Here is an 18,060-nt window from a genome sequence, read left to right on the forward strand (position 1 = left end):
TTAACATTAACGTGAGTGGCTAACCGGCCTGCGTGTAAACAATGGAAAGTCGCGATGCCACTATTAGCATTGAAGAGCTAGCTAGCAAGTCTGTTATGTGACATGAGCTTTGTAATTGCCAAACACACTGCTAACATAAACGTTAAAGTTATCTGGCTTTTATCCCTTGCATGTGGAAAGTGAAAATGCAGTGAGTTAGTCACGGCTTGACTAACCGCACACTCCCCATACTACAGCAGCCTGAAGTTAGCCGCCAGCTAGCATTGTAAGCTTTACATTAAAATGGCCGCCATGAGACTTTTCATAGACCTTCCTTGAAATGTAGCCACAGCTAGCAATTCACCACACCCCCTCTAGCTAACCATAAAGTTAGCGGTTGTTATGCAAGACATGCAACCATTTTAGAGCCTGGAAGATTCACCAGCTTAATGTGATCGTTACATGTCTATTTTCAATAGTTGTAACGTTAACTAGCTAGCTAACCAAGTTCCGCAACTTCCCACCAAACTACAGCGTTTGCTTCCCTCTGTTATGTAAGTAATGCAAGGGCCTGTGTTCACCGTGGCAGGTATTTTTTTTTTATTATTCGTCCTTGGACAGATGTAATAGTTTCTATCAAGTTTTTCTAACGGCATTAACAGTATTTCGGAGTAACGTTAGTGTGTTTGCTTGTAGAACAACTGGTCTCGAAGATTAACGTCCAACACTTTGTGTGCTTAACTTGCAGGCTTCTCCGGTTGGGGTGGAGGTGGCGGAGGATCTTCAAGCAGAGGTAAATCACTGAGGAAAGCTTATGTGGTCCTATACGTTAATCAGGAATAGTGTTCACATCGGTGTCATTGGTGATACAACTACTTGACCACATGCTGTTTTAGCGTGGTTAAAATTGGTCCGTCCAGCCAATGCTTCTCATTATGTTAGATCGTGGGTTTACATGAATGGCTCTGGTCAGTAGCATTGATTAGTCAGGTGTGATAGTCTTTATTGCCCCTCAGGGGCCATTTGTTTTGCACCCAAACAATGCTGTAGGAAGACATTGTAATGTCCCTGCATACATAGCCATGTACATTGAGTGGGCAGCAGGAACACACAGTGAGTTAGTTGAGGTTCGGGGTCTAGTTCAAGTTTAGTCTAGCATTGTCTGTAAATTACAGACTGTAATCGAGAAAGATTGAAAGAAATGGACACTTTTGTTTAGCCTGAAGGACATGTTTGGATTATTCTGCTGTTTCTGTCCTCCCAGACCTGTACGGGTACAAGGACTCCATGTCGGGCGGTGGGGGGTTTGGGAGTGGTGGTGGTGGTGGCGGCGGCGGTGGGGGCTATGGCGGCAGCCTAATGAAGAGGGGGCTCTCCGGGGGCTCGGGGCTGTCCTCCACGGGCACTAACGCGGACGCAGTCATCGCCAAGATCAACCAGCGCCTGGACATGCTCACACAGCTGGAAGGTGGCATGAAGGGAGGCGGTGGTGGTGGAGGCGGCGGCGGTGGTGGTGGTGGTGGTGGCCGCAGCGACAGGTAAGGTTCGGCTTCTCCGCTTGCCAGAAGTGTGTGTGTCTGCCTGTATGTGTGTGTACATTCGGACTGAAAGGATTACAGAAACACACTCTAAATGGAAGACATTTGGAAGGTGTGCGTGCGCTTTCACTAAAAGGACTTAACATACACACACTGGAAGGCACACGTGGATCATGCATTTTATGCACTCGGGCACCACACCAAACATGCACGCACACACACACACACACACACACACACACACACATACTAAAATGTGAGTTTGTATCAACCTATACTCTTGTTTGTAGTTCTGATTAAACACAAAGCACTCGCACATTACAGTAAAGCCTCCAGCTACAATTCGTAATGGTCTTTAGGTCCAGTTTCATAATATGTTCTTGTCATACTACTTCAGGTTGCCCCTAACTCCACTGGAAGTAGCCTATCTGTCTTGTTAGCGTAGTGTCCAATTCGACGCCTGTTAATCACTTTCAGATAGTTTTCATTGTCACCCCCCCCAAACACACCCAGATGGCCAATCACATGCATTTCTGTGGTGAACAGCTACATGTTTCTACCCTGCCTCAAATGTAGGTATAGTCAGTGTTATTTAAGTCTTTCTTTTTTGGGATTGAGACGATATTTTTTTTTTTAACCTCTTCTCTCCTATAAACTGACATCATCCCATTTTGTTGTTGTTCTCAGATTTTGACACTCATGAGCTCTCAGCACTCTCTCTCGCCCTCTGTTAAGTGCTCCATAATCTTTCTGTCTGTCTGTTGTGGGTGGGGACGCTGTTCCTGTTGCAGTGCTACTTCCGCTTTCCTATCAACACGCTCGCCACCATCTTCCACCATTTTCACACCCTTCTAGTATCCGTGCGAGGCAATGTGAACCTTCACACCGTTTCACGGTTCTCCTGTCCAGCCTCTCTGTGTCGTGTCTCCCCACGCCTAGCTCACACCCTTGTGTTATGACATTTTTTTTTTCTTTTCTTTTTTTTTTTAATCCAACTAGTAGTTTAGTCTCTATCAACGCTGTTTTTTTTTTCCTCCTTTTTCTAACCTGTTGTTTTGGTCAGACATGCTTTTTCTTGCCTTACGTTCTTCTCTGACGTTGGTGTCAAAGGGAGTTATTGGTGTTTGTCCACAGAGTAGTTCAAACGATGCAAGTGCATGTGTCCCGTTACCAAGATGCGCAAATTAGCATCTCTGGTCCACAATGGGGGGATTGGGGAGTAAATGCATGCTAAGCTTGAGTTGGTTAAATGCACCACACACACACACACACACACCTTCCTTCCAGCTCATATTTCCTTAACACTGCTCTGCCCTCCTCTCTTTCCTCTTTGACAACTTCCTGTCAGGGACAGACTTTACTCAGTTACAGCTGTGATCCTCATGCTGATTGTGTGAGTAGACTTGAAAGGCCACAGGCTTATTAGGCAGTGTGCTTTCTTGTGTGAGTAGACTTGAAAGGCCACAGGCTTATTAGGCAGCGTGCTTTCTTGTGTGAGTAGACTTGAAAGACTACAGGCTTATTAGGCAGCGTGCTTTCTTGTGTGAGTAGACTTGAAAGACTACAGGCTTATTGGGCAGCGTGCAGCATCGCCTTGTCTGGTGCATGGATTTGACCGATTGGTCCAGGAAGTGGGCATCTCTGTAGGTCATTTTTTGCTTTAGCAAGAGTTATCTTTGTCCCCCTCCAAGTGAGCCGTTTAATTTATTGTTGTTTTAAAATCGAGTGACACTATGACTAAGTGCTGATTTAGGCTATATCACCTAATATTTGGGTTGACTAGGTTAAGTCACGTAATTGACGGAAAGCAGAATTTTGCATTTTCCACACCAGCAAGACAGTGTTAATCCTACCAGAGTTTAGTTGGGGTTTTCCGTTGCATCATGGGTAAACTTTGGAACGGAGTTTGATAGCATTTTATGGGGGAGTCTTGTTGATGGTTGTTGGCACATTTCCATCATCTGGATGTTGCCGTTGTTGGTTTGTGTCCTGGAACCTCTGTCTCTGCTGTCCTATCAGCCTGCTCGTTCACAAAGCATTTAGTCCGTTCTTTGTCGAGACAACTTGTCCCTCTGTGTGTCCCTGTCTGTCCATTTGGTTGGAGAGCGAGATTTAAAAAGAAGAAAAAAATCGCCTTATACTGTCTTCCTTTCTTTCCATTTCTGTTTCCCACCATTTTGGGTTAAGTATCCCACACTCACATCCCCAAGTTTGTATGATTTGTCTTCCTCCCTGAAAGTGCAGGTTGGGTCCTGGGGGCCCTCAGAAGAGGGTGAAGAATTGTGATGTCACAATGGTTATTATTATTATTTTTTAAATAGAGGGCGGGGCATGACCAACAGGAAGTCCCTGCTGCCAAATTACACACCAAGACCCCTCGGTAGGAGGACCTAGAATAATTTGAAGCAAACGCTCAAGCATATAGCTTTAACAAAACAAACAAAAAAAAAAGTGCCACGCTGGCTTCCAGATGTCAGCAAAGCCCTTATTTATACCCTCTTTAAGATGCGGTCAACTTTTTATGAAATTGCTCATGTCTCTCCCAGACTGTATGGTTTCACCTTATGGCTTTTATGCTCCCAGTCTACTTGGAGTTTGTAAAATCAAAAATAAACAACAAAGACCCAATAACACAACTATCTCTAAGAACGTTTGGTCTCTGTGGGACCAATCCCTTAGATTGACCTTTGACCCAGCAGTCGCTTCCTCCTTCAGTGTGACCCCTCATGAGTGAGTTTGGGGGTCTAGAGGGGTTTGCCCCTCCCAAAAATCAATCCAACACACCACAGCGATTGTGTGGGAGAGGAGGCTGGCTTAGGTGTTCTTCAACCAAACAATATATTCAGTGAAAATATTTTCTTAGTTTATGTCCAGACGGTAGTTTGGTTTTGAGTTTATGTTTTTGAGTTATTTAGCCTTTTACTTTTATTTCATTTGAATTGAGTTTTAATTTAAATTTTTATTTTGTATAACTCACCGGGAGACGTTTTATGTTGTGTTCCTCTGCTCATGCATGTCTGAGGGAGAGAATGAATGAGGGGTGATGAGTCAAATGGAGGGAATGTGCAAAAAAACAAAAAAAAAACAACCAAAGAACTCCTGAATCTCCTCATTCCTCACCCTGTGCTTGCTCTGCACCTCCTTCTCCCTCCCCCTCCCTACCCCCCCCCACCCCCCCTCTGTCGCAGGTTTGACCAATACGATTCCTTCGACTCTCGCTCCTCCTCCTCCATGGGGCCCCGAGATCTCTACAGATCTGGTAGCTATGGTTACGGCGACAGCCGGGGAGACCTGCTGACCTCGCGAGGCAGCAGCCTAGGCTACGGGGCCGGGGGTGGAGGAGGCGGCGGGATGGGGGGCGGAGCCTTGGGCTTAGGCGGAGGCAGCGCTGGGGGCGGAGGCTTTGAAGGCCACTCCTCCTACGGTGCCAAAATGCGTCAGCCGCAGATGCCCTCCCGCGACACCTTCTCCGGCTCCGGCTGGGGAGGGTCCGGGGGTGGCCAGCGCTCCCCCAGGAGGGGCTCCGGAGGCGGAGGCGGAGGAGGCACGGGGGGTGGGGGTTTGGGCGGCCGCGGCTTCGGCCGACGGCAGGACAACCCCCCCATGGGCCCCGGCAGTGGTGGCGGCGGCGCCGGTCTCGGCGGGGGCCGTGCCGGAGCCCACAGTCACAGTCACGGCCACGGCCACGGCAACTCCCCGGGCCACGGCCACTCCCCGGGCGGACGAGGCAAGCTGCCGTCCCTGCTGGGTCAGCGCATGTACCCCGAGACCGGGGGCTTCCAGGCACCCCCCCACGGCCCCCAGGACTACTCCTCTCCTCGGCAGTTTGGAGGGGGCCCCCGGGCCAATCGCCAGCGGGGGCGCAAGAGACCCCTCAACCGAGTAAGTACCTCCCCAAAAAAATGATCAAGAACGAAAGCGAGAAGGAGAAACACCCCAACCTCTGTTGGGGCCAGCCTTCAGGGCTGGTAGTTTATGTAAAACAAACAAACAAAAACAAAAACTTGTGTGAGGTCCTGCCCCTTGTCCTCTTCTCGCCCAGATCAAGTCCTGACAGTCGGCATAGTTAGCTGAAACCCCTTCCAACACCACCAGTTGGTTTCCTCCCCACGGCAACAGAATTACCCAGAGCCCTTTGCTGTAGCGGTCTGTCCCATTCTTGGTCACAAAGACTCTCGAGAGACCCCATTATTTTACCCACAACCCCCCCTGGCCGTGTTGAATAATGGCAGTATGGTTTAGAACACTTCCAAGTCCTTCGCCCATTGCCCCTGAAGCAAAGAGACTCAGCCCAACTCTCTTATTCCTTTTTCCCCCCCGTTGGTTTTAATTATTAAAGTTTGCTTTTCTTTGGCCACCACTTGCTAGTTCTTACCCTGGTCTAGGCCCCAGGTAATGGTAGTTCTGAGTTTGAGGGTGACATGTTCCTTTTGTGAGGTTATTTTGAGGTCTTTCCCTTTGAAAATTCATTATCATTAACGTTTTTTTAAGTAATTGTAATTTTTGGTACTGAAATATCAACCCGTAACATAAGCCTTGCAGTAACCCGCGTCAGATAGCTTTTTTTTTTATTCCATGGCAAAAATGTCCCTCACCTAATATATAAGACTAATTGCAGTATTTGTGTTGTTTTTGATTTAAGGTAAGTGTGTGTTCTTATATGGCAAAATCTTGTCTTGTCTTTGACGAGATGCATTAGTTACAAATCAGCATTACGTTAAAGTGTCCGTTTTCAATGTTTCATGTCGTCGAGTGAGAGTTTGTTAAAGTGTGTGTGTGTGTGTGTGTGCGCGCAACTTTTCAACGGCCCATGTTGTTGAGTTTGTCAGATTGTCCCTTGTCTGTCCCTCTCTGAGCATGCCTACATGTACACCTCTGTCCGCCTGTGCTTGTGTACGCATGCATACTCTATTTTGGATGTATGGTAACAAAGTCTTGGGTTAACGTTGCAGTTGAGTTGACTGCGTGTCTTAGCATACACATAATCGTGTCGTGTATTGTCCCTCGTCAGTAAGCATGTGTGTTTGTAACTGTGTGTGTGTGTATTTATGTTCGTGTGTGTGTGTGTGTGTGTGTGTGTGTGTGTGTGTGTGTGTGTGTGTGTGTGTGTGTATTTATGTTCGTTTGTGTGTGTGTGTGTGCGTACATTTGTGTTTGTTGATACTGATGCCAATGGTTGCCATGCAGCAGGTGAAATCGCCCCGCGATGGACAGAAGAAGAGGAAGAAGACCCAGAGTGCGGGAGACGAGCCCGAATCCAAAGTGGGCAAGACCGAGAGCAAGGACGCACCAGAGCCCGCTAAAGGTATAAACGGAGGCTGCTTGATCTAAATCACTTTGTGCCGTTGTTGTCCCATGAATAAACTTTTCACAGAACACACACTTCATACACTTCATACACAAACACGCGCACACACACACACACACACACACACACACACACACACACACACACACACACACACACACACACACACACACAGACAGACAGAACACACACTTCATACACCTCAGACACAGAACACACCATAGGCGTATACTTAAAGAACCTAAATGTGACCTAGCACGATATATTTTTCCTTTCGAACTCGCTAAATGTCATCTGGAATTTGCTCTGAGAGAACCTCGGTGTCCGGCGGGCCGAGGGGGTTAAAAAAAACTGTGTCTTAAGTAAACTATTGTCTGCTTTAATTCTGCAGAGGTCAAAGTTGTCGAAAGTGCTGAGGCCAGCGGAGAAAAAGTCAAGGAGGAGGCCAAGGATTCCGCTGCTGTAAGTGTGTGTGTGAACGTGAAGGGTTATTGTGTGTGTGTCTGAGAATGTGAACGTCAAGGTGAAGGGATATTCTGTGTGTGTGAGATTGTACGTCAAGGTTTATTATGTGTGTGTGAGAATGTGTACGTGAAGGGATTGTTTGTGTGTACGTGAAGGGATAGTGTGTGTGAATGTGAAGGGATAGTGTGTGAACGTGACATCACACAAAAGCTCATTCTTTCAGTGTGTGTGTGTGTGTGTGTGTGTGTGTGTGTATATAGAGCACGGGTGTAGTTAGGAAAGTGTGTTTGTTTGGTAAGATCATCATGGCTTTATCTATAGGGGAATTCAAAAGATGTCCAACTAGACAACACAATGTTCTGGTGTGTGTGTGTGTGTGTGTGTCTAATCAAGTCAACCCTCTGCTTCACAGGCAGCCAAGCCTGCCGCTGAAGGAGACAAAGGAGGTAAGGTGGCGCCCACGTTCCTCTACAGATTTTCCCCTGTGGACCCCAATGTAGTTATAGTCCTGCGGAGTAATACTCCCATATACTCTATATACTCCCATATACTCTATATACTCCCATATACTCCCATATAATATATATATATTCCCATATACTCCCATATAATATATGTATTCCCATTAGGGGTGGGAATCTCTTGGCACCTCACGATTCGATTCGATTCCGATTCAGTGGTCAACGATTCGATTCTAAACCGATTATCGATTCTACACCGATTATCGATTCTACACCGATTATCGATAATCAATTCTAAACCGATAAAACGATTATCGATGCATGTCGATTTTTAAAACATCTGAGTTTGCTACTATGTAAGTAGTACTTGAGTCTCAAATCACTTCCTACTTTGTGTTTGATAATTAAAGAAAATCAACAGATGAATTACCTTCTCTATTTTTTATTAGAGAAAAAGCTTTCCCTTGTCACAATTATGACTTTCAATGAACAATGCAATAATCGATGCAGCTTGCATTTCAACACAAAATGAATGTGTAAAAAAAAAAAAAAATTTAATTTTAAAATTTTAATTATTTTTTTTTTTTATTAAAAAATCGATTATGAACTTTTCTGAATCGAGACAGAATCGTTCTAGAGAGAATCGAGAGAAATCGAAAAATCGATTATATACTCTATATATTCCCATATACTCCCATATAATATATATATTCCCATATACTCTATATATTCCCATATACTCCCATATAATATATATATTCCCATATACTCTATATATTCCCATATACTATATATATGCTCCATATACTCATATACTCCCATATACTCATATACTCCCATTACAGAATTTGAAGAAGTAGATTGGACAGAAGCAGGTCCTACTTTAACTGGGGACCATGATCATTTTAGGATTATATTTGATAATTCTAACTTCTTGTATGATGTGGCGTCACTAAGTGTCCCCTCCGTGTTGCCGTAGGCGTGTCCATCCAGGAGGAGATCTCCCAGATCAAGCAGAAGCTCCAGGGCAAGCAGACCCCGCCGCAGGAGGAGGGGCTTCCCAAGTTCAAGAAACGCCGCGGCTTCATGGAGATGTCAGGGGTCAAGTTCAACGCCCAGAGGTCAGTTGGTGATCTCTCTCTCTCGCACTCGTTTGTGCGGTCGTCCTGCCCTGATTGGCTTAACGGGATGATGTTTGCCTGCTCTTTTGCACACACATCGTAACCCTCTCTGTCTCTCTCTCTCTCTCTCGTCCTCTCTCTGTCTCTCCCTCTCTCTCTCTCTCTCTCTCTCTCTCTCTCAGGATGATGTTTGCCTGCTCTGTGTGCAAGTTCCGCTCCTTCTACAGCGAGGACATGGCCGCCCATCTGGAGAGCAAGTTCCACAAGGAGCACTTTAAGTTCCTGTCCAATCAGCTCACCAAGCCCACCACCGAGTTCCTGCAGGTACCTACACACACTTCACCTACACACACTTCACCTACACACACTTCACACACACACACACACTTCACATACACGCACTTCACACACTTCACATACACACACTTCACATACACACACTTCACATACACGCACTTCACATACACGCACTTCACATACACGCACTTCACATACACACACACACACACACTTCACACACTTCACATACACACACTTGACACACTTCACATACACACACTTCACATACACACACTTCACATACACGCACTTCACATACTTCACATACACACACTTCATATATACACAAATATAACACACACTTCATAACTAAACACACACACACACACACCATGCACACGTACCTCAAAAACCTGTGCATGCACGCACACAGCTAGCCTACAGACTCACTCATTCGCATACATTCTGAGGTGTAACTCTCATACAAAGACGTCACAGAGATAAGATTCAGTGAAGCACTTTGCAGTGTACTGTCCTTTAGCTTGTACCTTATGACACTCAATGTCTATAAAGTATTGACGAATTGGTGTGTGTGTGTGTGTCCACATGTGTTCATTGTAGGAGTACCTGAACAACAAGTTCACGAAGACGCAGCAGAGGATCACCCAGATAGACAACTTCAGCGCTGCCATCTGCCAAGTATACAAGGAGCAGGATCTGACCAGAGGTGTGTGTGTGTGTGTGTGTGTGTGTCCCAACACATTAACGCCCGTTTAGGAGTCATTGCGACGTGTGCATGTTTATGCGTGTGAATGACACCTGTGTGTGTGTGTGTGTGTGTGTCTATATCTAACAGTCTTTGTTCTGTAAATAGAGCTTTGTATACACCGCTTTTTAGCTGAGGTGTCCAGTTTTGAGTTCACACACATAAAATGTCTCCAAAGTATGACATGAATGACACGAAAGCATAACTGTAAAGTAACACTATGGAGTTTGTCAAACATCAAGCAAGTGCACCACAAGGCAAAGCAAGACGGCAAATAAGTTACTGAATAGTCCAGCAGAAAGTAGCTGCGGCTACCTGGCGGCTCCAGAAACTCCATAGTGTTACTTTAACAGAAGGTCTCGGAAGAGTGTGTTTTTTTTTCTGCAGTGGTTATACACACTACATATGTGTGTGTTCAGGTCCTCCTCTGTGTTTTGAAAGTCGTCTTTTCTTCTTCTTTTTTTTTCCTTCTTTCCCCCCTCTTTTCTCTTTCCCCCTCTATCCCTCACTTTTCTCTCTCTCCTCTCTTTCCTTCTGTGTCTGATGTGTAGAGATCGGCATGGAGCACTTCATGAAGAAGGTGGAGGCGGCTCACTGTTCGGCCTGTGACGTCTTCATCCCCATGCAGTTCCACCTCATCAAGAAACACCTGCGCTCGCCAGACCACAACTACAACTGCAAGGTACACACACACACACACACTCTCACTGTACCACAGCTTCAAGGTACACTGGCACATACATACACGTACAAACACACACATGTGTGAAAGAAACTCACTCACTCGACTCTACAGCTGCATGATGCACACACAGACACACAGACACACAGACACACAGACACACAGACACACAGACACACAGACACACAGACACACAGACACACAGACACACAGACACACAGACACACAGACACACAGACACACGGACACACGGACACACGGGCCATTCAAGAACTTGAAAGCCATAGGAAGAAGAAACAAAGCTACAGCAGCAAAGTACATATGTCTCTGTGTCTCTGTGTGTGTGTGTGTCTCTGTGTGTGTGTCTCTGTGTGTGTGTGTGTGTCTGTGTGTCTCTGTGTCTCTCTGTGTCTGTGTCTCTGTCTCTCTGTGTCTCTGTGTCTCTGTCTCGCTCGCACACCATGCTTTCGCTAGAAAACCACTAAAAAAAAAAAAACACATCAGCATCAACAACTGCAAAGGTGCACCCACCGAGTACTTTCGCACGCACGCGCACACAAGCCGTGCCTTTTCTACAAATGCACACACACACAAACCGTGCCTTTCCTACACACACTATGCATTCTCTACATGCACACACCATGCATTCCCTACATACACTCACTTACACACACACTGCAAAAACTGCTTTTCTAACCTAGGGTTATTATTCTTATATTAAGATGAAAAAATCTAGTTGGTCTTGTTTTTAGCAAAATTGGACTTACCTAGTGTTGTCTTGATAAGGCTATTTTTACCTATTTCAAGCAAATATTACTTGCGCTGCCTTGATAAGCACATTTGAACTTAATTTGAGTTCTTTAACACTAGATATGAGCAAAGAATCCATTTCAAGTGTGGTAGTCTTATTTTAAGCAATAGTGTCAAGTTGAAAACGTCTCATTTCAAGCATAAATTCACTTGTTATTTTCTTATTGCATTAAAGTTATAATTCAAGTTATTTTTAACTAGATATGAGTTTTAACAACCACTTAATTGCACCACGTAGTAAAACCTAAACCTAAATCACTTAAAAAACACAGTCAAATATACTTGCGATACTTGTGGATTACCACTGATCACAAGATGCTCAGTCAGAAATGTTGTCATAAACCACAAGTTTTCCTCAAACTCGGTGGCAGGATCGAATTCACTCGAACGCACGCACCCAACACATCTCAAATGTCGCTTGAGCTGCATGCCAGTGATGTGAACTGAAGCAAGTACAAGAGCTGTGCCTTTCGACTTCAAAAGCTAAAGGTAAGTTAACATAATTTAACCTCTGCCTACTTTGGTAATTCGTCAGCAATATTGAAAACAAAAATGTTTGTAAAAGACCAAGACTTCTGGTTGAAGTTATTAACTTGTTAGCAAACAAAGCTAGCACACTTGACGTCAGCTAAGACAGCTAACCTAGCACAATAATTCAATTGAAGCCATGTCGACTGAGCTAACGTCTCTCATATGTTTTAAACTAGTGCCAGGTAATACAATGTCAGAAAGTGTCCCTAGTAGTCTTGTCTGTAAAAAGTAAGCAAGTTCAGAGGATTCATTTAGTGTGAATGTTGGTGATATAATAGCTAGTAGCTGCAGTTAGCTCTTAGCTAACTAGCTACTCTATAGGTTAAGGATCCCCCACCCTGAGTGAAGCTTCGATTTGAAGTTGAAGATTTTTTTCTTTCTGAAAGAGTAACAACCCTTTTCTTTAAATTACAGATGGAGCAATTGGACAAGACAACACAGCCACTTCTGGAAGGTAAGTCTATGATAGTACATATGATAGAAGATGGTTAGATAAAGCCAAAGATTGTGGCTAGACTGGCTATGCATGGTTTCCCTAGAAGTGAATAGTTAGTTAGATGGCTGGCATGGAGTGGCAGTAAGAAATGTAGTAACAAAAATAGTAATAAACACTTAGGGGGGCACTGTGGCGCAACCAGTAGCCCCGACCACTTTCGGGCTTGATGCCCATGGAGGACACAGGTTCGATTCCGGCCTAATGTCATTTCTCCTGTCCACTCCCCGCCTCTTCTCCCACTCATTTCCTGTCCCACTCTTCACTAAGACTATCGATAAAAGCCCAAAAATAAATCTAAAAAAAAAAAAAAAAAACTTAAAGCTGTGTAAGGGATAATGTACAGTGAGGTGGTCATTATCGCGGCATAGCCGATATGCTACTACACTTTTCCTTGAATCTCAGCAAACTGGTGGTTGTCACTGGAGGGTTCTAACACCACTACATTTGTCATTTGTACAAGTGACTCATTACATTGACTTGCAGCTTACTCAGTGCTCTTATGTATCCATAGTTTCAGGGTCATCATAAATATTGCACATTAACTTATACCACTTTGTTTGCAGCTGCACAGGCCATTGCCTTGTTGGAGGCGCTCCCAAAAATGTTCCCTTACCCAACCGCCCCTCCAAGAAGAGTCGGCAAGTGAGGCACTGTACCATGTTCTTGAGGTGGGTTTTAGTGTCAGTACATAATGCTTTCATTTGTGAATTTCATGTGTGTGGTTTAACTTCATTCTGCCCCCTCCCCCAATTTGTTGCTTTCAGCCATCTGAGGACCCCAATGTCTTCTTGCGTAACTGATGACCTTGCCAAGGGACATGCTTCTGGAATCCCTCATGATACTGATGGGATGCTACTATGTGTTCCAGTTAACATATTCCAAGTGTATTGCTAGGCTATTGTCCATAATACAAACAGAGGTACTCAAAGATTTTATTCACGAGAGTGACAAGACGACAACATATAAAAAGGTGCTTGCTGACTGTCAAGCATTCATCCAAACCTAGTCTGTCTCTCCCTCTCTCTTTGTCAACCTCCTACTGTATGTCACTCTTCTGTATGTCACTCCCCCCCCCCCCCACTCTTTCTCTATATGTCTGGAGGTCAGGACAGCACACAGTACCACAACGTCCAATGTATTTCCAGCTACATTTGTCAATGATTTGTTGACTGTTTGATGAATTCTGACTGTTTGATGTGTTGCTGAATTGTCATCGTTTATGTAGATGTCAATGTACCTTATGTCTGACAGTTTACTTAAATCATTATGTGTAATATGTAATTAAGTACATTTAAGCATTCTGATGCTTATTATTGTTCACTACTCTCAAATGGCTGTTATTGGTTTTCTTCATTAACAGGCTAATAAAACAGTGATAAATAATGTGTTGTCACGTTTCCTGATTTTAAGAGCTTGTGGTCTGATTTTAAGTAACTTAATGCTTAAGAAGTACTCCAGGTTTGAGTGATGACAGACTTCTTTGGAAGTAACTAGATGACTTGAAATCAGTGTTGTCAGTCTAAATTTCACTTTTTTTATTGTGGTCTTATGTAAAAGCCTGAATTGTCTCTTATTTCAAGTACTAATGCCTCAGAAGTTCACTAGATTTGAGTGACATCAGGCTTATTTTGAGGTAACTACATGGTTTGAAATGAGTGAAATTAGTCTTATTTCAGGACATTCTGTGCTTGAATTGTCTCTTATTTCAAGTACTAATGCCTCAGAAGTTCACTAGATTTGAGTGACATCAGGCTTATTTTGAGGTAACTACATGGTTTGAAATGAGTGGAATTAGTCTTATTTCAGGACATTCTGTGCTTGAATTGTCTTATTTCAAGTACTAATGCCTCAGAAGTTCACTAGATTTGAGTGACATCAGGCTTATTTTGAGGTAACTACATGGTTTGAAATGAGTGAAATTAGTCTTATTTCAGGACATTCTGTGCTTGAATTGTCTTATTTCAAGTACTAATGCCTCAGAAGTTCACTAGATTTGAGTGACATCAGGCTTATTTTAAGTAACTACATGGCTTGAAATGAGTGGAATTAGTCTTATTTCAGGACATTCTGTGCTTTTGGAGTAATTGTGAAGGCTGTCTTATTTTAAGAAATCTTAACAAGTCAAATTTGCTTAACGCACTGGCAGCCAAATTTGCTTGTTTTAAGCAAAATTATGCTTAAATATGTAATAATTTGTCTTAAATCTAGAGTGGCATTTTTTGCAGTGCACACACCATGCATGCTTAAACACACACAGGCCGCAATATTTCTGTATGTCTGTCTTTCCCTCGATCTCCTTCAATGTCACGCCCATCTGCAGTCTAACCTGTAGTCTGTGTGTCTACAGGGTAAGATGGAGATGTCTAAGGGTGTCTGTCTGTCTGTCTCTGTCTGTTTGTGGCACACACACACACACACACACACACACACCCCCCTGATGTAACCTGTAGTCTGTGTGTCTACAGGGTAAGATGGAGATGTCTAAGGGTGTCTGTCTGTCTGTCTCTGTCTGTGTGTGGCACGCACACACACACACGCACGCACACGCACACACACACACACACACCCCTGATGTAACCTGTAGTCTCTGTGTGTCTACAGGGTATGATGGAGATGTCAAAGGGTCACAGTCTGTCCGTGGCTCGCAGCATCCTCAACCACAAGGTCATCGGCAAGAAGCTGGAGAGCTACCTCAAGGCAAGTACACACTTGTCCTGGAACGGTAGTCTTCTTGAAAGCAGCCAAATGCATATATCTGCTTAAGTTCAGTGTGTGTGTGGAAATCTGTTGACGCTGTTAAATGCGCACACATGCACGCAGATGTACATATATATATATATATATATACACAGTGGGGAAATAAATATTTGACCCCCTGCCTAAATACTTATTTGCCGCGATTAAATGCAAATAAATTCATAACTGTTATAAAATGCAGTTTTCTGGATGTTTTTGTTGATCTTCTGTCTCACTGCTAAAATAGACCTACCATTTACATTTATAGATCTCGCATTTCTTTGCAAGTGGGCAAACTTGCGAAATCGGCAGGGGTTGAAATACTTATTTTTCCCCACTGTACACATTCACATACTCACCCTGCCTTCCCTGCGTCTGCATCAGGGCGAGAACCCCTTCCTCGGTAACCAGGACGACCAGGACCCCGACGACTCGATGGCGATGGACGGCTCTGAGGCAGAGGCGGGCGGTCAGAGCCTGCCAGAGGCGGAGCTTAAGGACGGCGAGGAGGAGCCAAAGCCTGAGGGCAACGGTACCCATGACGACGACGGCGAAGACGCAGCACCCGCTACCGAAGAACCGGAGACTGAGCGTACAGAGGTGATGACTTAAGCTCCTCCCAGGGTTTTACAAGCCCCTCTATAAACCACAAGGAGGCTTACAATGATGTGTCTGCTATAATGTACCCGTATGTGTACAGTCTCTCTCTCTCTCTCTCTCTCTCTCTCTCTCTCTCTCTCTCTCTCTCTCTCTCTCTCTCTCTCTCTCTCTCTCTCTCTCTCTCACACACAACTACCTGTATGTGTACACTCGCACTCGCACTCACTCACCTGTATGTGTACCGTCTCTCTCCCACACACACACACACACACACACCACTACCTGTATGTGTACAGTCTCTCTCTCTCACACACACACACACACACACACACACACCACTACCTGTATGTGTACAGTCTCTCTCCCACACACACACACACCACTACCTGTATGTGTACAGTCTCTCTCTCTCACACACACACACACACACACACACACCACTACCTGTATGTGTACAGTCTCTCTTTTTTTTTTTAATTTATTCATGTTTTTTTTTGTTTTTCAGATCAAGATGGAGGGTGAGGACGGAGCTAACAGAGGGGAGGAGGAGGAGGGAGAGGATGGTGTCGAGCTGGGGGAGGAGGAGGCTGATGACGAGGGCGTTGAGGGAGACGAGGTTCTCGACGAGGGAGACGAGGTTCTCGACGGCGGAGACGAGGTTCTCGAGGGAGGAGACGAGGGAACCGACGCAGGAGACGAGGTTCTAGAAGGAGGGGAGGAGGAGGCGGACGCAGCAGAAAAGATGGAGATGGAGGAGGAGAAAGAGGAGGAGGAGGAGGAGGAGGAGGCGACAGCGACAGAGCAAGAAGGGGACGCAGCTGATGGCGACAAGAAGGCAGATGACTCGACCAACGCAGATGTGGTTGTCATTGAGTAACAATCCCCCCCCCCCCCCTTTCCCAGCCACATGACCTCTTGACCTTTAGTATGTGTACTCTACCAGGCGCGCCCCACCCAGTCACATACACACACACACACACCTCTGCCCACCTGGTCCTGGAAAGCTGAACCCAGTGGTGCCCCCCTGCCCAGTGTTGAAGTGATCGGGGTGAAATCTCCACCAGTAAACAGCTGGTCTCTGAACAGCGGTTAACCCTCACTACTTTAGCCACTGACTTTTTGTTTGTTTGTTTGTTTGCTTGTTTGTTTTTGTACGACCTTTTGGCCCTCATTCACACCCCAGGCCAAACGAGAAACCGACCCACCTGCCCTCTTCCCAACTGTGACACTTAGGACCAATAAGTAACGCCCACCCCCAAGTCTCCTCCCAGCCCAGCCAATGAGCCGTCACTGTATCACTTCATCCAGCCAATCAGAAAGTCTTGTTTTCCAGGGGACCTCCTGCCTCCCAGCTTGTGTACAAAGTCATACGCCTGAAATGTTTGTTTTTTTTTTGTTTTTATTTTGATCTGCTTATTTGTTTTCTCCCCTCTCCCCCCTTTTGTAAATAGGCTAACCTTTTTCGTGCCTTCGGGTCTGAATTTGTGTTCGAGAATTTGATTGGTTTCTCAGTCTCATGAGGTTTTATTGGTAGTGACACAGAAAATGCCGTTAGAGGCTTTTGATGGGCAAATGGCACTCGTCAAAAATAATCATATACATACATTGTTTCGGTGTTAATTTTAAAAGGTGGGATTTGTCATTCTTTTTTTGTTTTTGGTGTCTGTGGATTTTTTTTTAGGTGTCGGAATATTTGTTTTCTTTTCTTTTTTTAAATTTTGTGCTGTCTTTAGAGATTTTAGTTGACCTATTGTTTTACACGAGGAATTCTTTTTTGGTCATGAATTTTCTTTTTTTTTGACCTTCAGAAATAAATGTTTATAACTCAAATATACTTGTCTGTGGTTTATTTAGGGGTCCTTTCTCATTCTCCCACTCGTCTGTCTGTCTGTCTGTCTGTCTGTCTGTGTGTGTGTGTGTGTGTGTGTGTGTGTGTGTGTGAGAACTGCTTTCTTGTCCATGGGTGTTTGCCCATGGTTTGGCGTGCATCATTACTAGCTCTCAAAGGACATTGTGGTGGACCCGTTTGCTGCTAATATGCAGAAAATATTGCCCTCCTAGTGGCAAGGGCTCACATACCCCTCCACCAGCCATACCTTAATCGTAATCTTTAACATAAAACATGTAGGTGACGACGACCAATAAAAAGCCTCCTCTCTCTGAAGACAGAGGGGTGGAGGGCGTAGAAGGGCACCAGTTGGTGAGGTCACAATTGCTGCATTCCCTAGCCATCTGCTCAGCCTTCCATGTGTTCAAAGGGGGCTGTGGCTTCCTGTATATATCCTCAC

The 18,060-nt window shown here is 44.8% G+C and overlaps 1 protein-coding gene and 1 long non-coding RNA gene across 3 annotated transcripts in view; both read left to right on the forward strand.

The window, feature by feature from the left end:
* akap8l (A kinase (PRKA) anchor protein 8-like) overlaps positions 1 to 17,602 on the forward strand; it is an 18,087-nt gene extending 485 nt beyond the window's left edge. Inside the window, exons 2-14 of the mRNA XM_031562122.2 lie at positions 728 to 772; positions 1,244 to 1,517; positions 4,706 to 5,399; positions 6,705 to 6,822; positions 7,217 to 7,287; positions 7,703 to 7,736; positions 8,731 to 8,872; positions 9,055 to 9,196; positions 9,773 to 9,878; positions 10,469 to 10,599; positions 15,038 to 15,133; positions 15,557 to 15,772; positions 16,278 to 17,602. Of these exons, the coding sequence (XP_031417982.1) occupies positions 728 to 772; positions 1,244 to 1,517; positions 4,706 to 5,399; positions 6,705 to 6,822; positions 7,217 to 7,287; positions 7,703 to 7,736; positions 8,731 to 8,872; positions 9,055 to 9,196; positions 9,773 to 9,878; positions 10,469 to 10,599; positions 15,038 to 15,133; positions 15,557 to 15,772; positions 16,278 to 16,649 (2,441 nt within the window). The 3' untranslated portion in view covers positions 16,650 to 17,602. The remainder of the gene's footprint in view (positions 1 to 727; positions 773 to 1,243; positions 1,518 to 4,705; positions 5,400 to 6,704; positions 6,823 to 7,216; positions 7,288 to 7,702; positions 7,737 to 8,730; positions 8,873 to 9,054; positions 9,197 to 9,772; positions 9,879 to 10,468; positions 10,600 to 15,037; positions 15,134 to 15,556; positions 15,773 to 16,277) is intronic.
* LOC116219138 lies at positions 11,809 to 13,441 on the forward strand. Of its 2 annotated transcripts, XR_006151587.1 has the most exons (4): positions 11,809 to 11,898; positions 12,355 to 12,394; positions 13,000 to 13,104; positions 13,201 to 13,441. It is a non-coding gene; the product is annotated as an uncharacterized LOC116219138 (long non-coding RNA). The 2 variants fall into 2 exon arrangements; XR_006151586.1 differs by having other exon boundaries at positions 12,355 to 13,104.
* Positions 17,603 to 18,060: the final 458 nt, after the last annotated feature.

The sequence above is a fragment of the Clupea harengus genome, chromosome 24 (assembly GCF_900700415.2).
Source record: "Clupea harengus chromosome 24, Ch_v2.0.2, whole genome shotgun sequence".
Classification (NCBI taxonomy): Eukaryota; Metazoa; Chordata; class Actinopteri; order Clupeiformes; family Clupeidae; genus Clupea; species Clupea harengus.